At 39.3% G+C, this 26,403-nt stretch overlaps 1 protein-coding gene across 1 annotated transcript in view; it reads right to left on the reverse strand.

The window, feature by feature from the left end:
- Nucleotides 1-26,403, reverse strand: part of TLE1 (TLE family member 1, transcriptional corepressor) — a 314,217-nt gene that overhangs the window by 223,191 nt on the left and 64,623 nt on the right. Inside the window, 2 exon segments of the mRNA XM_029616666.1 lie at nt 24,232-24,306; nt 25,310-25,372. Coding sequence (XP_029472526.1) covers nt 24,232-24,306; nt 25,310-25,372 — 138 coding nt within the window.

Consider the following 26,403-nt stretch of genomic DNA (forward strand, 5'->3'; position numbering starts at 1 on the left):
AGAGGGGTGGAAAGCAGGTACATAAAATTGTCTCTCATTCCTGATGAGTAAGTCCTAGGAATTATTCTAGTTCTGTTTAAAGCAGATTTGAAAACTTCCTTTCAGATTTCAACATAAATTCAGTACCACAGTTCTTTGCTACCCAAACTAACAGCACATCCATAGCGCCTCCTTTTTGACAGGAGCGGCGGCTATCAGCGGATTTGACAGCCGATGCTCAATTTTGCCGGCATCGGTTCTCAAACCCGCTGACAGCCACGGGTTCGGAAAATGGACGCCAGCATAATTGAACGTCCATCTTCCGACCCGCGGGCGAATTTTTTTTTTTTTTTTTACTTTTGGGGCCTCCAACTTAATATTACCATGATATTAAGTTGGAGGGTGTACAGAAAAGCAGCTTTTACTGCTTTTCTGTGCATTTCCCCAGCAGAAATTAATGCCAGCCTTTGGGCAGGCGTTAATTTCTAAAAGCAAAATGTGCGGCTTGGCTGCACATTTTACTTTCTGTATCACGCGGGAATAACTAATAGGGCCATCAACATGCATTTGCATGTTGTGGGCGCTATTAGTTTCGGGGAGGTTGGACGCGCGTTTTTGACATGCTATTACCCTCTCCCGCGCGTTTTTCTGAATCCACTGGAGCGCACTGTACTGTATTAGCCTGTAAGTATACAGGTATGTGAGTACCACTGCCCTAGGACAACAGCTGATGTTGATGGGGAGGGGAAAAACTGTTTGCTTCTGTATGCAGCACTATAATCAAATCTTTACACTTAGATTTCTTATTTATTCTTTAGCATTATATGGCTCAAAGAAGTTCCTCGAACCATCTTTCTGGCCCAATCCCCACTATAACAGTTAAGAAAATTCTGTAGTTTTCATTCAGCTTCAAAGAGAAAAAACCATAAAATGTTTTGACCATAAATTGTCCCTTAATTTATTTCTCTGTGTTAAGTCTCTTGCCAATCTGGACCATGTCAGCTATACTGTCACCTACAAGATCAGCAGACCCAAAACTGGGTCTTCTTAGAAAAGATTGCCATCACCTACTGACCAGGATCCTTTCATTTTTGTCTCTCTCAGTCTAGCAACTTCATGGTTGCCAATCAAATGATATTTGTCTGACCTGATTGGATTTTCTTCAAGTTAGATCAGCAGTTTTAAAAAAACCTAGCCGATATAAGAGTGTCAGTTTTCTGCTGATCACTGGTCCTGTAAAAACTGTTCCCTCCCTCTCCCATGCCCCGCAGACCTTTCATTTTAACAGCACAGGCCCCAAGGCCCAATCCCAGTAGCAGCAGCAGCTGCACCAGCTTATTTCCCCATGCACAGGAACCAGAGAAAGAGGAATTACATGCTCTGCTTCCAGGGCCTCCTTCATTATAAGAGACAGGAGTGAATGAGGCCTAGGATTGGAAAACACACTGGCTCTGTCTTCAGCCTCTGCACCTTAAGAAAAATGCCAGTGCTGCTGTAATCATATCTCTGGGTGGGGGTGGGAGGGATTTTGGCGAGCAAGGGAGAGGAAGGAATGGGAAGATGTGGTTGAGGGTTTTTGTGGGTTTTTTTTTTTTTTGGGGGGGGGGGGGGGGGGAGGAAGTTGGCAACTCTAGAGCACTTCCACAGCAATACTATGTGAATTAGACTACTAAGAGAAAAAGTAAACTACTTGAACCCACAGCCTATCACCCTCTTACCTTTTCCATTGAGGGCTTGGCCCAGACAAATAAATGGACTAACAGAAAGAATTAGCAGGCAAGAGACATTCCTTTTCTATTAGGCCTGCCAATCTGTACTATATAGGGACCACATAGCAGGGCCCTTTGAGGTGGCACTAAACAGCTTGCAGATGTCCACCTGTCAGTGTAATAATGTTCTAACCAACAACCTCGTCTCTGCCAAAGACATTCATGCTCTCTGCCTGTGAGGTTTGAACAGTTTTAGATAAGAGCTCTCACAAAATTTGGAGCACAGAAAGCTTCCCAGCCTTGTCAGCCTTGAAGATACAATTTTATTTTTAATTCACTTTGCACTGGAAGTCTTAGAAGCTGGTTTACCCTTATTTACCGGCACCCAGAAAGAGGCACAAAACTAATACATGAGTAGATAGCAGTAATGAACGAAAAAAAAGTATACTGCATAGGAAATCCATACAAATATTTTTAAAAATGTAAAAATAGGGGTAAAAAACATTACTTTAAATAATCAATATACACATTAAACTAAGGCTCATATATCACTTTTTAATGTTTATATTGATTTAATAAAAGTAATATTTTTACCTTTTTTTTTGCAGTCACATTTAAAATATTTTTCTTGTGCAGCACAATTTTTGTTCATCACTACCATCTACCCTTGCCCTTATTTACCTCAAACAAAAACAAAGCAACTGCTCTGATTTCCATAAACATTTAACCTCTTCAGATAAAGAAAAGCTTACATTGTAGGGGTGTTAGTTAACAGATTTAGGCTTTAGGGATAAGGTAGGTCAAGGGTGGGAACATATTTTACATTTAGTGAATTGAAGAGTTGGAATGTACGACGCCGAATGAAAATGTAGACATAATATGCACCTCAAGGACCTGCTGGAAGGAGGATAACTAATGCGACATTGATAATAGGGTATAGATTGTATCAAAATGATAGGCTAGGTCAAACTGGCGGAAAGGTGGCGCTTTATGTTAAGGATGCCACAGAGTCAAACAGGATAAAAGTCCGGCAGAAATTCCCTTTGTGGTAGAGAAGATTATAATGGGGGGGGGGGGGGGGGGGGGATATATGCTACCATCCAGCTGGCAGGAACAAAAACAATGAAATGCTAATAGAAATTAGAAAGAGTCAAAAATTAGGTACTAAAATAATAATGGGAGATTTCAATTATCTCATCTAACCATGCTAGAAAGTTAAAGTTACTAGATACCATAAATGAGGGCTTCATGGAGCAGTAGGTCCTAGAATCAATGGGGGGGGGAAGGGGGAAGGGATGAAGGAGGGAACTACTGCAGATCTCATCTTCAATGCAACACAGGGTCTAGTGCAAGCGCTAACAGTGGTGGGGGTCACCTTACAAAAAAGTGATCATAAATGCAATCGAATTTCACATAATCAAGGAAGGAAGGACATTAAGGAAAATACAGCAGCAGCATTTAACTTTAAAAAAGCAGACATGATAAAATGAGGAAGTTAATTAAAAAAAAAAAAACACAAAGGAAATTAAAGAACTATAAGGCTAAAAATGTGCATGTGGCGTGAATACAGATTAAAAACACCATCACCTTCAGAAACCTAGAATAAGTGTATTCTGTGTGCATTAAGGAAGAAGAAATAACTACCAGCATGGTTAAATAAAGTGAAATATGCTATTAAAGCCAAAAGGTCATCTTTCAAAAACTGAAAGGTGGACCCACATTAAAGATATAGGAAAGAGCATAATGCTTTACATCTAACTTGCCAATATTTAACAACAAAAGACAAAAGAATTTGAAAAGAAATTTGGTGAAGAGACATAAAACTCAAATTAAAAACTTTTTCAAGTATATATGCAGCAAGAATCCCATGAGGAAGTCTATCAGACCACTAGATGAAGGATTGTTTAACGAAAACGTCATCATAGCAGAAAAAGTAAATGGCGACTTCAGTCTTTACAGAGAATGGTGTTGGGGAGATTCTATGCCAGAAAAGTTTGCTGACAGTGATGGTTCAGAAGAACTGAATTAAATCTAAATAAATATTTAACATGGTGGTGAATACATGGAAAAACGTCCCAGTAGAAGTGGTGGATAAAAGAATAGTATCTGAAATTAAGAAAGCATGGGACAAGCATAAGGGATCTCTGAACAAATGGTACGTAATGTAGAGCTGAGCATTTGGAGTGGACTGGCAGACTAAATAGGCCATATCTTTTTCTTCTGTTATATTTCTAGATTTAAATCACGGTGAACCAGGTAGTAGTAATAGAGCAAATCAACAAACTAAAGAGTAAAATCTCTGTGACCAGATGATAGACATCCCCAAGTTCAGGAACAGCTCAAAAATGAATTTGCAGACTTACTAATTTCTCATTAGAATCAGCAACTGACCATCTGGACAGAGAAAGACTAATGGGATAGAGTGTCCACATGGATTTAGCAAATGAAATGTTGCCTTAAAAATATGCTCTTTTTTTTTTTTTTAAGGCGCTAAAATTGTCAACAAGAGTGAGACAGTTGATATAGTATACCCAGGTTTTCAGAAGGCATTTGATAAAACCGTTCAGGAGAGACTCATCAGGAAATTTTAAAAAAGTCATGGCCTAGGAGACAAATTTCTATTGTGGACTGGTAAATAGATAAAGGACAGGAAACAAAATGGCCATTTTTCTCGATGAAGAATGAGAAACCATGGTGTGCCTCAGATCTATACTAAAACTGATACTTTTTAAAAATGTATGACCTGGAAAAGGGAGTAAAGAGTGAAGTGATCAAATTTGCAGATGAGACAAAAATATTCCAAATTGTTAGATCACAAGTCTACTGGGCAATTTTGCATGAGAACATTACGAGACTGGGGGACTGGACATCTACATGGCACATTAAATGAAATGTGGACACATGCAAAGTAATGCATATGGGGAAGAATAATCCAAAATATAGGTACATGATGATGTGTTCCATACTGGACACTGCAACCCAGGAACAGACTCCTGAAGTGACTGAAGAATACTTTGAAATCTTCAGCCCAATGTGAGATGGGAATCAAAACAAATACAATACTGGAAATTAGGGAAAGAATAAAAAATACAAAGAATACCATGATGTCTCTGTATCAATTCATGGTATGACTGTACTTTGTGCGCACCTCTGGTCAACCCCTCTCCCCATCTTAACAAGAAAAAAAGAAAAAATAGAAAAGGAAGACTAAAATGATAAAGGGGCTGGAATGGCTCTCCAATGATGAAAGATTAAATAGGTTAGGACTCTTCAGCCTGGAAAAGAGAAGACAGATGAGAGAGGTCTATAAAATCTTGAGCAGGATGGCATGGGTGAACAAGGAAAAGGAATAGCTATTTACTCTTTCAAAAATAGTAACAGAACTGGGAAACACCCCATAAAGAGACAAGTATTCAGCAGCTGTTTATATTTACATTTTATATAATTGGTGCTCTTGATGGACCCTTTGTCTGACCAGTACGCCATATTTTATGTTCTTAATTATTTATTGAAGTAGTAGTTTTAGTGATTGATGTTTTTAGAATTTTGTTTAAATTACTTCTTATTGGTAATGATTTTGGTGTTTTATGTCCATTTGTTTTTTAAATTTCATGTTATGATATTATGAATATTTGTATATATAAGTCTGTTAATTGTCATGACTTATGAATGTAATTGTGACTCGCCTAGTATTTTAGATAGGCAGGATATACATTTGTAAATAAAGAAAATTAATTTTATTTATTTAAAATTACTTCTATCCCACACCCTCCAAAGTTTGGGTAAGTAACAATCATTCATAAAATTGATAAAACAAAGCAAAATGAATTAAATTATACATAGTTAAATTACTATAATCATCTGGACATAATCTATACAGTAGCAACTATTCTTCAGAGGAGGTGATGAAGGCTTATTTAACTGGACTGAATATTAATTTACTGTAAGCAATATTAAATAAATGTTTTAAGGGCTCTTCGGAATATTTTTAGATCACTAATGTTGTGCAGTTGAATAGGCATTGGGTTCCAAAATGTGGGGCAGACTCCTGAGAAAGCTCATTCTCTGGTGGAGTCGAGTAAAGCTAACCGGGAGGATGAAATTTCAAGTAACTGTTGACTGCTTGAATGTAGAGTCCTACTGGGGACTATATAATTAAGAATAGCCTTTGTCCATAGAGAGGTAAGACTGTGAATTAGGTTATGAATAATTGAAGCCAATTTGTATTGAATTCGGCAGTGTACCAAGAGCCAATGTAAAGAGAAAAGAACTGGTGTAATGTGGTCACAAATGCTGGCACCAGTCAGTAAATGTGCTGCTGCATTCTGGGTGATCTGGAGGGAACGAATGGAATTTTATAGCAGGCCTGTGATAAAGAGTTACAATAATCTAGAGATGGAAAAATAAATAACAAAGATGGTATTAAAATCAGAGTGGTTGAGAAAAAAGTTTGATATTCAGAAGAAACAATTCTGTGAGATGTATGAAATATGTGGTTTCATAGTAAGTTGTCAAAAATTACTCCTAAGTAGGGTTGCCCTATGGATTATAGGGACTTTTGCCTTCTTCCAGTGGAGCTCCCGATGGAAGAAGCATGCCAAAGCCGAGAGTGTGGGAAGGCATCTATGGAATCAGCACTGGCATAGATGGAATCTGGGCAGATGAGGTGCGCTTGGGTACCGGTAGCCCTGATGGCCCTGGCTTGGGCTCTGGCATAGACAGTTCCCATGGAGGGACGTGGCCGGGAATCGATCCTTCCTCCTCAGAGGAACCCAGTACTGGAATCGGGACCTGCGGAGGCCTTGATGGATGACTCGATGCCAGCGTGTCCGGTGGCAGAGGAGTCGATAAGGCACCGATGAGCGTATCGAGGCTCTCGAGGAGCGATGCCACCGAGGGAGCTGGTTTTAGGGCCGGTATGGGGGCCGGCGCTGGCAGCGATTGGAAGCCTAGTAAGGCTTTAAAGCACTGCCTCTTGGACCATGCGGTCCAATTCCTCCCGGAAAGCCAGCATGGGTGGCACGGCGATCAGGGTAGGAGGTAGGCTAGGCATCACCAGAGCCTCCACGGGGGCTCCTGGAGGCTCAGTGCCCGGCACCAGTATCGGTGGGGACTGCCTAGGGGACCCGGGTCCAGAGGAGTATGGGGGCTCCTCTCCCCGGGCCCTCTTCGCAGGCGGCTCGATGAAAGTTGATGCCACTGCGGTATCAGTGCCGGTACCGGTAGGGGCCACCCAGTGCCGGTGTCCATGCTTCCCTCGGTACTCGGTCCGGTCTTTCCCCGGCACAGAGGACGATGATGCCGATGTCCTCGATTGAGTCTGTGATGGACGGTCACCCTGTCCATGGTGCTCTTGGCAAATCATCTCAGAGGTCGATGGACCATCCACGGTAGGTAGTGCTTGAACTGGCATCGATGGAGCAGTCTGTTTTGAAGCAAACAACTGCTCTATTTTGTCCAGGCGAGCACGACTGCCTTTGGGGATCATTTGTGCACAAGGGCATCGACGAACATTGTGCGAGAGGCCTAAGCACAAAACACATACTTCATGCGGGTCCGTTATGGACATGGTCCTCGGACACTCGGGACATTTTCTAAACCCGGTCGACATGTTAAAATTTGGCGGGCACGCGGTCAGTGACAGTCAGGCACCGAAGCGGTAAGCCCCCGGGAACAGACTGCAAGTACCGGAAAAAAACACTTACAGAGCGTCGGAAGGATGGAGCATGATGGGGGACCCCGCTGAGGGATTTTTTGAGAAGATAAACTTCAAATTGTTCAGTGAGGAAAGTTGTGAGAAATTTCTCACAGACCTCCTAAACCACGAGGCAACTGCTGCACGGGAACAAAAAAGAGACTGAAGGGGGACCCCCTGCTGGCTGCAGGGTTAGTGGCATGCTCAGTGTGCCAGTCAAAGTTCTAGAAACTTTGACAAAAGTGTTCTGTGACAGGGCTCCATCTGATGATGTTACCCATATGTGAGGACTACCATCCTGCTTATCCTGGGAGAAAAAGTTAAATACAAAAATTCTAACTTTCTGATTCATAAAAAATTTTTGGTTCTCTACCAATTTACTATTTAATAAATAGACGCTGTTACTATAAAAACAAGAACTGTGTTTTCGTATCTCCAAAAAATTGCAAAATACACATCGATCTCCATTAGTTTTTAATCACAGATCTCAATTTTTAACTATTTTTATAAATTGCATAAAGTTCCTCTATTCTTATCTTTGTTTACAAAATTTCCCACCTCAATTAACACTTTTGGTTTTTTTGCATGCTGTTCTTCACAGGAAGTCCCAAACACCATTTGCAATCACAACAAGAACTTCAGTTACAAGTAAATTTTCAAAGGGCTAAGCACATAAATTTCAGGGTTTATGCATGTGGCCGGGCCTTGTGCACGCCGCGCATTTTACAACAGGCCCAGCCACACATATAAAGCCCGGTACATGCAGAAGCGCCATTGGCCACTGTTGCGGGGAAGCATGCACCGGCAGCCGGCCAGTGCGTTCAGATTACTTCTGCTACCGAGCAGCAGTAAGTATTAAAATAAAAAATTAGTGATAGTTAGGGTAGGAATAGTTAAGAGTAGGGTTAGGGGCAGGAAGGAGAGGGGAAGAGGAAGGAAGGATAGAGTTAGGTGTAGGAAAGTTCCCTCCCAGTCTGCCCCAATTAAGGAGCGGATTGGGAGGGAACTGGGGGAGGCCCGATTGTGTCGCCACGTGTTACTTTGTAAAAATCCCGCCCCCCCATGCGCAAGTCACAGGCTACCCCCCATGTGTGCATGGATTTTAAAATCCGGCGCACATATGTGCGCGCCATTCAGATTTTGTAACATGCGCGCGCCCGCGTGAGCATGTTATAAAATTTGCACGTCCATGTGCATGTACCAGGAACCACACATGTTCCTTTTAAAAATCTACCCCTTAACTTTTAGATGTTGAACATGTAAAATTGTCTGCCAACATGGTCCATGTTCAGAAAAACAAAATCCTGCATCAGGGGAGGTTTCTCCAAGTCAATGTCCTGCACAAATTACTTTGTTTTAAAGTTTTTCTGCAAAGATGTGAAGCTGAATGTCAATAAGAAAGCAAGATGGCTTACCGTAAAATTTTCCATAGATAGCAGGATGAATTAGATATGAGCTGTAGGTGACATCAGGCAGCAATGAATGGAACTGCCTTTCCAAGCTAGTAGAGCTTTACTGAACATTTGCAGGATTTCCCATGCAGCCGCTGTCTCAGAGTAACCTCAGTCTATTTCACAGCAGTCAATATGATAGTCTGCTGTCCAGGGAGGAGGGAGAGCACCTCATGTCTAATTCATCCTGCTATGGGTATGCAAGCTTGCTTTCTCCATTGATAAGCAGGACTGAATTAGATATGATATGTAGGGAGTCCCAAGCTAACGACTAAAGCAGTCATTTTGTTATAAGCACTCTGACTCCATCGTAGGTAGCAGAATATTTTTGTCTGAAGTGGTGCAAAACTGCTGTTCTCACTGCACTGTCAGTGGAAGCCATTGCATCTAGGCAGTTGTGGGTCATGAAAGTATGTATCGAGGACAAAGTAGATGCTTTACAAATGTCTTCAATTGGAACCAGAGGTGTGTAATGGAGGAAGCTGCTGTTCATACTTAGTGAGCTCTGACTGAATTAGTAAGATCAAGTCCAGCTGCTGAGTAGCAATGTTAAATATTTATTTATACAGTTCATAATCCAATTAGAAAGCTTCTTTTGTCACAGCTGTGCCGATTCTGTTAAGATTATGTGATATAAATAGTTGGGACATTTTTTGCAAGATAGCGTATAGTGCTTATGGTAAGCCAGAACTCGTTTGCAGTCCAATGTATGTAATGTTTTCTCTCTCATGAGCATGAGATTTTGGAAAGGTAGTAAGGATTTAAATGGAACAGATACCACCTTTTGTAGGAATTTAGGATGAGTTCCAAATACCACTTTATCATGAAAGAATTGCATGTAAGAAGGGTAATGAACCAGCACTTGTAACTCGCTGACTCATCAAGTAGAAGTAACTGCTATTAGGAAGAGAACTTTCCAGGTTAAATATTTTAGAGATGCAGATTCTAAAGGCTCGAACAGAGCTTGCATTAGGTGAAGACTATTTTTATTTCCCATTAGCACCTGCAGTTGTTAACCAACAGGTGAAACTGCAACAAGCCTTTCATGAATTTTGAGACTAGTAGATGCATCAAAACATATACTATTTTCTGGAAGTGATCAGCAGCAATAGAGCTAAGATGTACATATACTGATGAAACTGCAAGTCCTGATTGTGAAAGGAATGAAGATAAGACCATAGATGTCTTGCTTCGCAGTTAACAGGTAAAGATTGTGTGAAGTATACACCACTTTGAATAATATTTCTATTTAAAGGAGAAACTGCACCTTGTTGAAAGCTTTCTAGCTGAGAGAAATATATCCTGGATTGGTTCAGGAAGGAACCATTGTTTTAGGACTGAGCACTCAACATTTATACTATTAGATTGAGGATTGGTAGTGTTGGGTGCAGAAGAGAGCCATCTTCCTGGGAGAGAAGGATCATCTCCCAGATGAACTGGGGTCTCATGGAGAATTTAACTAGATAAGCATACCATGCTTGTCTCAGCCATGCTGGTGTAATAAGAATCATCATGGCTTCCTCTCTCATAGGTTTCTGCACAGACCTCAATATGAGTATCTGTGAAAATGCATACACAAGGCCTGTGTTCCAGGGAATAAGAAGGGTGCCTGGATCTTTATTTATTGAACTGGGATTAATGGAGCAGAACTGTATTTTTTGGTTCTGTTGCAAAGAAGTTGATCCAAGGGCAACCCCATAATCTGAAGAGACGATTGGCTATGGTTTGATTCAAGGAACACTCATGTGGTTGGAATTATTCTGCTGAGCCTGTCCACTATGGTGTTCTGAATGCCTGGAAATTAAGAGGCCTGAAGTGTTGCTTTGTTCTTGGTTACCCATTGCCATATGTGTAGGGCTTCCTTACATGGGATCCATGATTCAATTCCACCTTGTTTGTTCACACAGAACATATATATCACTGTATCTCTCTCCAAGGATGTGTTTGAATGCATGAAGAGAATTGAGCATTACCCAGAGCTCCATTAACTTGATTTGCAAGAGATGGTCCAGAACAGACCAAATTCCTTCTATCTTGAATTGTCCAGTGGGCGCCTTCCAACCTACAGTGGAGGCATCGATGACTAATATGACTTGATATGTTACTGGTTGAAGGGGAGCACCTTCTTGTTTCATTGATGTTTGGAAACACCAATGTATCTCTTCCTTCCATCTCTGAAGTAATTGTTACTTTCATGTGAAGTGGTTGAAAGTTGATTTCGCCGAGTTCTTAATCCCCACTGAAGTCAAAGTATGTGTAAGCATGTTTGTTTATGGGACTACATAGGTCTGTGCTAAGTGACCTAAAAGCACCAGAACTCAATGTACTGTTACAACTGGTGATTTCAGCAGTGTTTTGGCAAGTTTGTAATCACTTTTTATTCTTTCCAAGGATAGGAACACATGTTTTTATTGGATCTATAAGGGCTCTAATGAATTGGATATGTTGAGGGGACTCCAGAACTTATTTCTAAAAGTTGATCAAGAATCTGAGGGACTGAAGAGTAATTATTGAAGTCTCGAGGTGCTATTGTAATGTGTTCCTGGATGGGACTACCAAGAGCCAATTGTTCAGATAGAGGAATATTCGAATTCCTTGACAGTGAAAACCTCAATGCCTTTCATGTAGACTAGGGGAAGGGGCAATAGTTCAAATGGAAGAACTTTGTATTAGTAACAGTCGTCCAGTGAGTTTAGGGCTGTTCAGCTTGGAGAAGAGACGGCTGAGGGGGGATATGATAGAGGTCTTTAAGATCATGAGAGGTCTTGAAAGAGTAGATGTGACTCAGTTATTTACACTTTTGAATAATAGAAGGACTAGGGGGCATTCCATGAAGTTAGCAAGTAGCACATTTAAGATTAATCGCAGAAAATTCTTTCACTCAACGCACAATAAAGCTCTGGAATTTGTTGCCACAGGATGTGGTTAGTGCAGTTAGTGTAGCTGGGTTCAAAAAAGGTTTGGATAAGTTCTTGGAGGAGAAGTCCATTAACAGCTATTAATCAAGTTTACTTAGGGAATAGCCACTACTATTAATTGCATCAGTAGCATGGGATCTTCTTAGTGTTTGGATAATTGCCAGGTTCTTGTGGTCTGGTTTGGCCTCTGTTGGAAACAGGATGCTGGGCTTGATGGACCCTTGGTCTGACCCAGCATGGCAATTTCTTATGTTGGGTGTTATCGGGATGCATGCATAAGCATCTTTGAGATCTAGGCAATACATCCAAATCATCTTGCTAAAAGAACGGAAGAATCATGATCAGAGAAGTCATCTTGAATTTTTCTCTCCATAGATGCTGAATGAGATACTGAAGATCGAAGATAGTCCCAACGTTTTCGGAACCAGAAATTATTGGGAGTGTAATCTCTGATTGTGAAGGGAAAAAGGTATTTCTTGTACTGCATTCTGTAGCAGGAGTTGGTTGACATGCTGCAGAAGTGGAAGGTATGCTGGGTTGGGAGGTGGTATTGCAGTGTGTGGTGTTTCACTTAACTATTGAAACTAAGCAGTAACCATTTTGGACTATTTCAAAACCCATTGATCTCTTAATATTTGAATCCAGATTGATGCAAATAGCTGAATCCAGCCCCCCTATCTAAAGGGTGGACGATGCTCCCTTGATGATCAAGAACTCTGCACAGGTTCTGCTGGTTATTGTTGCATCTATTGGCGGTGTTCTTGGGCACCCTGTAGTTGGAGCCAGCTAATATTGCAGATAATGTGTTTGTAGCACATCAAAAGCGATACAGATAAGATCTGTATCGCTTTTTTTTCCTTTCCTTCTCAGTTTTTTGTAAACCGACATGATGTGTCCTACGAATGCCGGTATAAAAAAGTTATTAAATAAATAAATAAATAAATAAATAAATAAATCTGTATGATCTTCTAGAATAGTAAGGATGTTTGTAAGATGTGGATAGTGATTGAACCACAATTTGTTCTTTTATCTGAAATGTTTTGCTTAATTCTCCTCCAAACAGATTACCTAGACAAGGTAAGTTAGCTAGTTTCTAGTGAACATCCTCTCTGATGGTACTGGCTTGTAGCCAAGCCACATGTCATGTGCTGATGGATGCAGCTGATGTTTGTGCCTTAGTATCGAAGGATTCATACACCGTTCAGAGAAGGTGTCGGATAGCTTCTTCTAAGTCGTAGAGTGGAACTGGCGAGACTTGTTCAACTGTCTTCGATCAAATTGTTTTAAAATTTTGTATCATAAATCTGCGTACGTACACCTCTGTTGCTATTAATAGATGGATATCCTTAAATACATGACATGAAAATGTTAGTATAAAGGTGCTATTTAAGGATATCCATCTTTCCCCTGAAGAAACCCAATAACACGGGCAAAACGGGTATCCCGTTGGGCTGCATAAAAATACAGTAATAGCACATGATTGCAATATTGATGTTTGTTAAATTATTGTAGGTATTTACCACATAGAAGTGAATTGTATGTTATATGCGCTATATGTTGGGCATGTCAACATTGGTTGGTGATGGTGCATATATATGTTTTATGTATTGATTTTTTAGAGATAACGAGGGATACATAGTATGAATGGAATGGTATGAGTGATTATCTAGCAGTCACGCGTCGTTGATGGTTTTTATTCTGTGATGTCTTTAGCACATGTCGGTTCTAATATATGTTAAATTCATTTTTGAATAAAAAATTGTTATATATTTACTTATGGGCATTATAATTTTTGCCGAGTTCTCTGTTCATATAGTTTAACCTTTAGAATTTTGTATGCAGATATATATATATATTTTGTACTATGTAAAAATGGTGTGGTGTAATTCTTATGGTGAAAGTTATGCCCTGGAAAACTTTTTTCGCCAAAGTCATCGATAATATGACGACCTTGTCCTGGAGGAATGTTTGAGCATTGCTGGGTCTTTTTTGCTTTATTCCTGACACACACCACCATAGAACAAATGTGAAAGTTGAACTATTCCATATTCTGGAGATTTTTTTTTCTGAATTTTAGGTCTAGCTTACAGGCAACCGTAGAATCTGAGTACGGACATTCACAAGTTTTCAAAAGTGCAGAATATAAAACTGCATGCATTGGTAAGACAGAATGCCAGAATGTCTAGAATTTTTAAAATAGTCCCATGTCTTCCACTCTTTAGTCTGGGTCTTTGTGTACTGCAATATTGAGAGCCATTCCCATCTTTTCCACATATTTAGAGCATGTTATGTCCTCTGGTGGCGATGCATGATCCGGCAGCCCCAGAGGTGGGGCAGAAGGGATGTCTGTGGAGGTGCAAAGGGACTCCCCATGGAGCACAATAACCAGACTGATTGCGGACAATGATGGGGACTGATTTCTGCTGAAAGGACCAAAGTATGAGGTAATCATTCACTAGATGGGGGATCATCTTCATCCTGAAGATAAAGACATAGGCACTGATAAAGCACTAGGCATCACTATTTTAGTTGATAAATGAAGGATGAGATAAGTTGGTGGGAAGGACAGTTGTTCCAGCACGAAAGATGAAAAAAATTTGTGCTATGTCCATTATTTGCTCCATGACTCATTGAGATCTCTGGGCTGGCATTAGTGGAGGGGCAACCTCTTCTGATTCTAAAACTGATTATCATTCTATTAACAGTGAAGGATTGGAGGCCAGTGGAAAAATGGAGCATATAGGATCTGGTGTCTGTAGGCGGAGTCTTTCAGTCAGAAGCTGAGAGACCGGTAAAACTCTGGTGATGGGAAGTTGGAGGTTGGCTTCTACTAGAGAAACACTAAGCTTCAAATAATTGTGTAGGTAGTGCTGCCTTTAATATATCCTGTGCGTAACGTTCATCTGGTCGAATTGGATATACTAGTCTTCTTACTTGAACTTTTTCAAGGTTGTAGATCATGGTGAAAAATACCTTTTCAACAAGCCTACTTCCCCTCTACACCCTCCACATGACGTACGAAAATCTTTTGTCTATATGACTGTTGACGCTATTGTACATATGACTGTTGATGCTATTGTAAATATACTGTACATTACTTTTATTACTATTGTTTAACTTGTCCATTGTAATACCTGTTACTTTACTGTTTATTTTTTAGTTTCTGTTCCATGTAAAGGCATCGCCTATTAGTTCTGAGTTAAATGTACACCGATACGATGTGCAAACGGCTGTCGGTATATAAAAAATGTTAAATAAAATAAATAAATAAATGGAGAGAGGTTCAGACCACCTGAACTAATCTGGAGTGCTTCCATGCTAACATTTGCAAAGGTACTTTTTTGTGTGTGTCAAAATAGTTTTCATCTTCGAAGCACTGTGTCAAGAAGTGTTCCGGTGCATTTCATGTTGATAACTTTGATGCATCTCTTTTTGACTTTGACCTTGATTTTTTTTTTTATGTACTATGTTTTGATTGCATAGAAGCATTGTGCTTTTACATATTGGTTTCATGCATCGAATGTCTCAACACACCATGCACTGAATGCTCTGGTGCACCATGCATCGATGTTACTTTCCTCGATTGCTCCAGTACCTCATGCATAGAGTGTCCTGGTGCAATCAATGTACATTGGTTGGTCTGATGCAGATTTTTTTTAGTCGACATATCACTTTGTATTTGGGACTTTGACATTACATGCATCAAGTCTCTTAAAGGTCTTCATTTCATCTCCTTGTGCAGATGTTTATTCTCAATGCTGCATCAATGCTTTTTCCTTTTTCGACGACACTTGGGCACATTGCGTTGATTGTGTCAAGGAGTCTTGTGCTTTACCTTGCTAGGCACTGTGACAGACTCCATGGACCGTGGCCGCTTTGAGTTCCATGTCTGTCAGGTCATCCCGGTTTGAAGTAGCAGCTCTAGAAGATCTGCTCTGGCTACATTTTGATGATGGAGAAGAATGATGGCTTCTAGAAGCAGACCTGCTCTTATTGCCAGTTCTTAGACTAGCTATTTTTTGCCGTCCTGGATCTTTGAGACCTAGCAGACATTTGTCCAGCTACAGCTGAGTTGGTCGTAAGAATCAATAGCAAAAGGTCATGTCCATCTGTCTTGGACATTATTTGACCACAGAGCCACAGATAGTCTTTTTTTTTTTTTTAAGCTGTAGGTGAGCACTGAAAAGTGCTGTTGTGGGTCACTAGAGAATAGCAAGCAAACAGAAGATCAACTGAGGAAAATAATGAGAGAGAAAAACTCCCGCACATAGTCTCTACTAGCTTGGAGAGACTGTTCCATTCAATGCTATATGAGGAGGCTACCCACAGATTATGTCTAATTCAGTTCTGCTTATCAATGCCCCCCATTTTTTTTTTTGGGGGGGGGAGAGTTTCCTCTGATAGTCGTCCTTTGTAGAAACTTTTAAAAAAGTGTTGATTGAGGTGGGGAATTTTGGAAATAAAGAGGAAGTTTATTATGTATAATTTATAAAAACTGATAATAGAAAACTATGAGAACCTATGAATAAAAAGTAGCGGAAATTGATGTAGGGTGTATTGCAATTTTGATATGACATGTACCCATACCGCTAAGATAATGGTCCCAAATTTTTTATAGTGACAGTCAGCATTTATTAAATAGAAAGACTGAGAAAAAAAAATTTAGGATAGCAAACATTTGTAGGAATTTTTGTATGTTTATTCTCTATATTTTGGGCCTAAGGTGTGAGTACGTTAAATACAACATATTTCTGCAATTTTTAATGCAAAATTACTATTTACTGATCATAGTAAATGACTGTCTAAACCAACACAAACCCATCAAACTAAAACAAAAATCAAATGGGTAATTGCATATAATTTCCAATACATACATATATCTTTAAAAAAAAAAAAGTTCCCAAAAAGACACAAAATAAATCTCTAATATGAATCAGGTGCTACCAACTCCTATCCGAGAGCACAACCAGGCCTGGTTTTCAAAATATCAACATAGAATATGCATGAGAAAGATTTTCATACAATGGAGGCAGTGCATGCAAATATCTCAAATGCATGTTTATTGTGGATATTATGGAAATCAGGCCTGTTTGTGACTCTAGGACCAGAGTTGGCCACCCCCTATATAAATATACAAATTTATAAAATTGCATAGTCTAATTACAATACATGTAAAAATGCACTATTTATAAAACATACAACACAATACACACACAAAATAAAGACCAAATCCACCCTTCCTCATATACTATTCATATAGTACCCACATTTTTTAACAAACCCCTAAAAACAAGATTAAGTTATATTCTCAAAATATAATATGCAACACAAAACATTCATTCACCAAATTACATATATAGATAATATATAAAACTAAAACAAAAACACAAACAAAAAACACTCTCCCTAAACCCCATCCTAAATCTTCAAGGAAAAACATCCAAAATTCACACTGGAAGAAGGAAAAAGGAAAACATTAACCACAGAGATCTAATCTTCCTTCAGCAATACATTTACACTCAAGTGCCTCCGGGCAATTTATAGCCAAGCTACATCCACCATTTGAAGCACCTACCCCCCGCCAGGCACTTGGTTAACACCTCTTGGTGTAGACAGGGCCAAAGAGGATAGCCTTGTACTGGTATTGAGTCTGTTTCACCACAAACCTGGAAGTGCTTCTAGTGAGTAAATGGATATATGAGCATAGGTATCTTTGATATCCAAAGCACACATTCAAACCCCGGGTGAAATGAATTGTATGAGATTTCATCTTGAATTTCTCTCAAGCCAGCAGCTTGTTGAGCCTTCATAAATCCAGGACAGATCTCAACCCCACAGTTTTCTTGAGGATGAAGAAATATCTGAAGTAAACACTCTGGCCACACTCCTGGGGTGGAACGAGTTCAATTGTCCTCTGCTTACGGGACAACTCCACTTCCAATTGAAACCAGGTCAACTGAGATGGGTCTGCACTGAAAAATGAAAACCACTGGATTGAGGACAAATGGGGAACATGTAAGTTGTTGTCCAAATTTTTGGGTACCAACTCCTATGGGCTGAGTGCTACATACTGGTTTGAAACTAGGCAAAGCTCTAAATTGCAGGAATCTTAGACAGGAGAGGCTCCAAGGATCCTCTGATGTCTTCATAAGTCAAAGAGGCAAAGATTTTTCACCATCTCAATGAACTGATCCACCAGCTTCAGTGTTCTCTGGACTGAAGTTGGAGAGACATCCTTTTCATAAACTCATACAGGATCTTCCTCACTTTGCTGTAAAAGAGCTGATCTACTTAGCACCACTGAAAGATTAGGCCCCAAGGTGTTCCACAGCAACTTGGCTAGGACTGATGCTTCCAATGTCCACACCAGGGAGATCTGGTCCGGTAGCTCTTTCATTGACACAAATGGTATCATGGATAGAATCAGTGCCAGCGTCTCAAGCATCCATGCTGTCAACACCTCAGAATGCATGCTCTGTGCCGAAGCTACCTACAGTGCCCTGGATGGACTGAGATCTGAATAAAACAGATGGTGCTTTAGAGGACTTTCTGTACCACCAATGATAATATGGCTCTTGTAGTCACATGTTTATCACATTACGAGCCATAAAAGTTTTACAGCCTGTCATTTTCTAATCACCTTTTTCCTCCCCATCTCCTCATCATTGGAAAGTCTTTTATAATTTGCATATATTTCCTTGTAATACCATCTTTTGCTCATTTTATTATGACCTACAGAAGAGCATGTTAGCTCTCAAAAGCTAGTCAAGAAATGTATTAAGATATTACCTTAAATATTTAATTTTTTTTTGTTAACCTTTGTGTCTCCCAGCACTAGGAAGCAACCTTGCTCCAAATATAAAACTTAATTTATAAGAACCTCTCTCGACTTCTAAACCTGCTACTAGTCTGTTGGAATGTTTGGGGGGTTTTTTTTGTTTAAGGAAAGTATCTTAAAAGTGATAGTCAATCTGGGTGTGAACAAAGACCTGGTCCTTGGCAGATTATATCACGAAAGACGTTTGAAAGTCTGAAAATCATGGCTTTTTTGGATAGTAATAAGGGTTTCCTTTCAATTCCAACAATTAAATCAGCAAGACTTAGTGAGATCCGTGAGAGGGCAATCTCCATTGCAGGCCCCAAGCTTTGGAATACCTTGCCAACTCATTTACGATTGCAAACGACAAAGAAGTTCAAAAGCGATCTCAAGACATGGCTATTTACGTGCGCCTATGCGGAGTCATGCTAACCAATTCAGCAGGTTCCAAACTCTGAATTTTAATTCTAAACTTTCTCTGACATTGGTTTTATTATATTTTAATTTCATTTTATCTTATTTAATATTTGTATCTTTATTAATGTTTTAGAGCCATTTAAGATACCTCTATTTTAGTAGATATTAACCTATTACTATTTGTATTTTATTATGTTATTGTATTTCTATTTCTTACCAATTGTACACTGTTGTGATGGTTTTATTACTGATGTGACAGTTTATAAAAACCAAATCCCATAAACCATAATTATTTTAGATAGCCTATCACTTCTCTAGGCCACAGGAAAAAAAATGGATAGCAGAAATTTGCTTCACTCTTAATTCCATGCATCCATAATCGCTACCCACAGATCTCCGAATCTCTTGAAAAACCTGAACCTTTCTGCGAAGTAAACACCATGAGCTCTGGCACTGGGATGTTCCACTTAAGGAATATCGAGAGAAAGACTTCCTGATTAAATTTACTCTCCTGTTTGTAGGTACTTGCTCTGTCAGTCTGCTTGCAAGTGTGTCTTTTCTGGTACATAAAGGGACACTTTTCTGCCCAGGAAAGGATCTTTACAGTCTATCAGCCTGTGATGCCTTGCCCTTCTCTCCTTCAGAAACACTGTTAACAAATTGTACAAACATGTTTTTGCAAAATCCTTTACTAGAACACTACCAGAGCATTCCCTACTTTTCCCATTTTCAAAATATTCATGAACAGCTCTCCCACGCAAGTAAAAATTCTTGCACCAGGAATCCCAATATAGAGGTTCCCCATCCAAGCAAGCTCACAGTCATTAAAATGAACAGTCAACGATAATTTTCCCAGCTGAATTCTCTCAAGTCCACCAAATCAAATACTGAGCTATTGAAAGCTGTCAGGACCATCTCTAGCATCACCACCATGAATCCTAATTAGGTTTAAGATCTGTTCTGCCATTAGTGATCTTTGCGATTGTGTCTATGGCCTGTTGGTCAGCCAAGCCACTTTGTTTTTCTGGCAACATCACCATGTGTGCTTGAAAAGGAAACACAGTAACTAAAGTAACCACTACTTTAAAGCAGAGGCTTAACATGCCATCTTAGCCGATACTGCTACAGAATTTAAAGATCATATCCACCAATGTTAGTGCTCAAACAGTGCTTGTTTACAACCTAAAATATGGTCTTTAGCAGTCTGCAAATTTTTCAGGGCCCATTCACACAAGCCTTTGAAAATGCTACTTCTGTAAAATCAGTATTGTGCCTTGATAGCCCTGATACAGCACTAGAGAAACATAGCAACATAACAGCAGAAAAAGACCATAAGGCCCATCCAGTCTGACCATTCGCCCAATTAATTTACCATTATAATTCTCATCACTTCCTTAAGAGATCCCTAATATTTACACCATGCTTTCTATCTTTCTCAGATTCCTTTGCCTCTAACACCAGAACTAAATGCCCTCTCACATTCTGCAAATAACGGAAATTTTCTAGCTACTTCCTCTGCTAACAATTTGGAGAGCATTGCCTCTTAAAGTACTAGAGTATACTTCTGGACAGAGTAAGAAGTTTTAAAGAGTCTGGAGAAGAGGACTAAGTGGCTGAGCCCCTTTATTTTGGATAGGGGAAAAGGAATCTTTGGAGCTGGAGTGGTTTTTAATACATTGAGGTTTGCATTGAAATGTCCACTGAGTCAATCCACAATGATGGGGGAGGACCAAGATCTCTCAGTCTAGAAAAACAAACCCTCATAAGAGTTCATCCACTCCTAGCTGCCTATTTCCTCCTGCTGGCATTCAGGGATCTCTCCTCCTTCCAGAAGGCTGCCCTATTTAAGATCAAGGAAACGGATCCCCACACTGGTATGATACATTCATTTCCTACAATCCAGAGAGAGATGAACTCCTAGCTCTTTTCTTGCCTCTAGATTCTTTCATAAGAAAACGAGGCATATTCTTAAAATCAAAATATGGACTATTACAGTCATTCAGCAAGCAGGGAACACCTTGGAATTAATATGCTTTTTCTTGCCCGAAGTCCTTTCTGGTGTGGAAACAGCATCCCAATGTGACCAAGTTAGCCTTTGCCTGTAATTTTAAGCCCAGAATCTGAGTTTCCGGCCCTTTAGAATTCCATTCTAGTCCTAAGATCATAGGAGAGACAGGGAGGAAAATGATTATGGTCAGATCTTGGAACTTGGACCACATTCACTTACAAGCTCCAATGCAAGCATCCTCTGTCAGACTCATTCAGCACTTTGATTTGGCTCTTCAGACAGATCTCAGCCACAGTGCAAGAACCTCTGACCATCTATATGCAGAGCACAGACCTGTAGCTTATGTATCCCTGCATCTGCATGCTAGCACACCAGACACAGAACGGTGGCAGGGGAGGAAGACAAGCAACAGAAGGGATCCTAGGATGACATAGGCATCATGGAAAACTCTTCCTAAGACTACTGGTATTGGTCTACCAAGTCAATACTCAGTTCATATATTTCTGATAGTAAATATATTACTTTAATCTCACTCCCATCCTGCACTTTTTATATTCCACCATGTTTTAACCACACAAAGACAAACTTTGGAGTAGAAAGGCCATTGGGTAATTGCTCCGGTCACTGAGGTAGCATCTTCAAGCTTACATGCATTTTAAAACTCATGATCCTTGACATTCAGAACAGTAGTTTAACTGATTAGACAGCTATTTCTTTCCTTGGTTGGAAGAATGTTGTAATTGGAGAGCATGTCCCTCTTTTCTCATTGTTCTTTCTACTATGTTGGCTCTCTGAACAATACTAACAGCTGTGATCAAACTAGGCTGCGTTTACTTTCAGCACAGCTGTCGCTTGTAGGAACAGACATGCTCATGATGCCTCCTCCCCTCTGGGGAGACAGGTGTCACTACATTGCTCAATGAAGGAAAGCAAAGGTCTACTGAATTGTCAACTCAATTTTATGCTACTCTGATTTTCTAGGCTGTGCACACTTTCCTCTGAGCAAAAATCAAGCATATATCAGAGCATGAAACTTACTACACTGCAAAGAGATAATTGTTGATCACCCAAAACTGAAAGATCACCTTGACAAAAAAAGAATATGTAATTCCAACCTCAACCAGTAAGCCACATGCATATATTTAGAAGCCTTTAAAGCATTACAATGTGCAGAATTTAACATTTTTATGTTAAGAAAAAAAGTTAGATATAAATCTGCAAGCAAAGAATACAATTTTTCCCAGCATCTGAAAGATCATATGAAAATGTTCAACTATTGTTAAAGCTCAAATGAAAGATTAGACTAGCTAAGGCTACCAAATATTAAAAAAAAAACCTTCAATTTCCATATTAAACACCAAGAAATTAGATGGAAATCTCTGTACTCTGGGTGCCCCAAATTGTAGGGCTAAATATCTCAGCACAGTGCACTTCTGAAGAGCTGAAATGACAGACAGAACTTTGTCAAGACAAGGGCATGCTTCCTAATCAGTGTAGCACTCTGTTAAGTGACCACTGGGCACATGGAACAGCAAGCCTGAGACTTGCAGGCTGCCAAGTATGTGCATTCTGGCCCAGTGATTTCTATTAAAAACAGATAAGTTTAGCAAATGCCCAATTGGTTAATTTCACTAAATTCCATCCCTGTCCTTGCAGGAAAAAGAACAAAACCCCTTAATTTGCAAGACTATAAAATTTAGCATTATTCTAAGCTAACAAACATCATAAATGTCTGGGTACAGTATGACTTGCTCTTTGACATAAAGCAATTCGCTACACAAATGAAGGGGGCAAAGAAGACTGCCAGATAATCACATAAGAAAAATACAAACTATATCGTGCCATTCTAATCCAACTAGGTTACAATTCATAACATGATACTACAGAGGAGGGCTCCCATTTAGGGTGGGTGGGGTGGGAGGAAGGGGAGGGCTATGTTTATTCAAGGACTAAGCTGTCAAGTGTAATAAAGCAGCTTGAATAAAATTTAAGCTGAAAATCCACCACAGTTCCCTATTTTGGGGAGGAAAAATGCTATTAAAAGGAAATGAAGGTCACCCTCCCAGTTTATTTCACCTAATTGACTGCCAATAGCTTACTACAGGCAAACCAACTGCAGATCTGCAATTGAGAAACTGATGAAAGGAGAGTTTTCAAGCTGAGACTCATTCTTTTAGCAGCACTAATCCTCCCTGGCTCTTAGGGGGTTTTTTTCCCACCTCCAGTTGGGATGTAATTTTAAGCACAGATGGATTAACTGGTCCCATTGTCTGCACACGTCATTCGACTATGGCACTTTTAATCCACAGAGCAGCATGTCTAATTATCATTACAAAGTGTCTGAGGGAACCATAAAGACCAGCAGGGCATCTTCTCACAAGCAATTAACATAAATTGATAAATGAGTAATTTGAATCGGCTCAAGCAGCTCATATATATGAATAAAATCAGAAAGAACGGCTTCTTGTTCCGGCTACTTCTTTCACTTGGTCTGGAAGGGCAGAAAACATGAGAAATACTCTCACTGTGCAGCGGGGGAAATGAACTCATGCAGTGGGAGGAATGCACGGTTCACAGGGCTCATTAATGCAAAGCAAATGGGCTGTGATTGACAAGCAGTCACAAGCATGCAAAATTAACCCATCTCAGCATATGTAAATGCAAAAAAAAAAAAAAAAAAAAGATGTGATGAAAGGCCATTAAGCACTATGTCAGAACACTTCAAAATGTAACTTCATGGGTTTCTTTTCTGCTTCAAAATTCATAAAAAATGCACAAAAGTGAAAAAAAAAGTGTGAATTGCACAGGTTCCCAGTTTTCAATAAGAGACATGCATAGCAAAAGAAAACAAAACAAATGCATGTTCACATGCAAACATAGGCATGTACATAATGCACAGAACCATATACAACTAAATGGTGCCCAGTACCAAAAGAAAATAAAACTAGTTTCTTTCAAGTTGGTTAAAAACAAAAATAAAAACACATACACACCTTAAACTGACATTTGTCTTTAATGAAATGGTCAAAAAAAAAAAAAAAGGTTTCCCTACTCCTGTCACAGAATATAAATGCTCCACTCTAACAAATTCAAGTACAGTATATACACACGCACACACCTCAAACATGCTGAAACACAAGTGCGTCAAGCTATTTGTTATCTATTCAGCTACCAAAGCAATAGGAAATGAAAGCTGGTTATACACACTGTAGGAGGTAGACCTGGAAGGCCACGTACCCCGATGATGGCATTTAGCTCTGCCATAGTCACTTGCTTGGCACGTTCAACAGCCTGGGCCACTTGTTGTTGATGCTACAAAAAATAAAAATAGAAAAAAAAAAAAACCAGCAGTCATAATTTGATACCTTATGAAAGTGTCTATATGTATCAAAGCCCAATGCCAGCTGCATTTGGACTGCTGGAAAAGCAATGGAGGTGAAAATTAAAGGCATGTACATACTATTGAATTGTAGGAAGCCTCAGTAAGCCATTCATCTGATTTTAGGGTTAAACTAATAAAACCCATAAACATACATCAAAAACTAAACTAAACTGCTAGGGGCCAGATTTTTAGTTACTTCTGAAAAATAAAACAGGGTCTGCTTATTAAATGGGTAAGCACAAATCACTCAATTTGACCTAGAAACTCCCAAATCTACTTGCAAGTGGCTTTATCAGATTTCAAAACAAACCTAAGAAAGAAAAAAAAAAATCAGGTAATCTACTCATAAGTCATTTTGGGCTATAGGACACTGACAAATCTGAATGCTGAACTGGACCCTTACTGAATTGCACTTCACATCTGCAGCAAATATATCACTGCATAGGAAGTAGTGCACAGCATTTCTACAGAAAGGAGTGCAATTCCCAAGGTGATAGCAATATCTACTTTATGCTCCTTTCTTCATGATGTAATTGCATCACATCAACTATCAAACTCATGCCGTTAAGGGAAAAAAAAAAGTTTCTGAAAGCAGGAATTAAAAAGTATAAAATTCCTTTTTAAAAGTGAAAATGGAACCATGACAACTCTGTTAACTGTCAAGCAAATGTTGCAGAGACCTGGAAAGGAAATGTCATAGCTAGATAGTCATTTTGCAGTTCTCATCTGAAAAGAATCAATTTGAGCTTGTGCTCTTGTCTCCACTTTGCCCTCCGAACTGTTAGACCAAATAGCAGGAGGTTTGCACACTTCAGCTCTAACAGATGTTCCTCACACTTGCACGTTGTGATAAAATTAACATCTTAAAACTAGCTAATTTGTGAACAGAGAAGCAACATAATTGCACTTTAACAGCTGAACAGTTTTACTTACTTCCTGAGACAGAAACGGGATGACTTGAGCACAGATTGTATTCAATCGCTTGGCAATTTCTGTCTATGAAGAGATAAAAAAAAAAAAAAATAGAAAGGTAAATATTTTGGTGCAAAAATGAATAAGGTAAATACACATTAATATAATCACCATTTAAGTGCATCCATCCAATTAAACTTTTCCACATTTCACAAAAAAAATGTCTATAGCAGCATGAATAAAAAAAAAAAAAAAAAGGCAGAGAATGTTAAACATCCATCAGCTCTCTGTAAGCAGCAACACACAGACCTAAAGCATCTGCTGTAAAGACACCTGCAAGGGGCTGTAAACAAATCTCTAATTTGTATATAACTGAAGTACTAATCTGGGTCTTCAAGAGGAGCTCATTAGTAAGTAATCACCATTACCCTCTTTCTAATGTGTTTCCTTAAATATTACCCTATTCTTAATTATTTTTTTAAGCTTGCTTCTCACTCAGTGCCCAAGAGAAAGGTTTTTCATGATTATTAGATGCTAAATTTAGAATCAGTCAAGAATTACACAAATAAAAAAAAAAGTAGGGGAGAATTTCAGAGTGGAAAAAGTTGATTAAAACTGGGTTTTACAACTAAACTTTTCCTGGAGAAGGAACTAGGCTGTAGGGGGTATGGAAAGTATATCAAAAAAATGCAAGCAATTTGTGGAAAGAAAATTCATAATCCATCCACTAGCAAAACTAATGCTTGGTACCTACTCATTCAGAGCTTGGACAGGCTAAACCATTTGTGTAACTCCTGTGAAACCTTATAAATATGGAAACAAGTAAGGATAAAAGCCTCTGAAAATGTCAAGGGTGACTGACTATTTCACACTGATTGGATCTGAAGTACTTAAACATTTTTTTTAAAGTCTTGTTGCTTCTTATGACTAAGCTCTAGGTGCAGCAGCAGCTACATTTAAATGCAGACTCTAACTTGAGATCTGAATGAGTATTAGAATTTTAGTGAAACGCAGAGATTAAAACACAGCTTCATTGGTATATCTTGCTTTTTTTTTTTTTAAATAGGAATTATTTGCTATTAATTGCTGTTTCCAGGACGACTATTTCTAGGCAG

Source organism: Rhinatrema bivittatum, chromosome 1 (genome assembly GCF_901001135.1).
Source record: "Rhinatrema bivittatum chromosome 1, aRhiBiv1.1, whole genome shotgun sequence".
Taxonomy (NCBI): Eukaryota; Metazoa; Chordata; class Amphibia; order Gymnophiona; family Rhinatrematidae; genus Rhinatrema; species Rhinatrema bivittatum.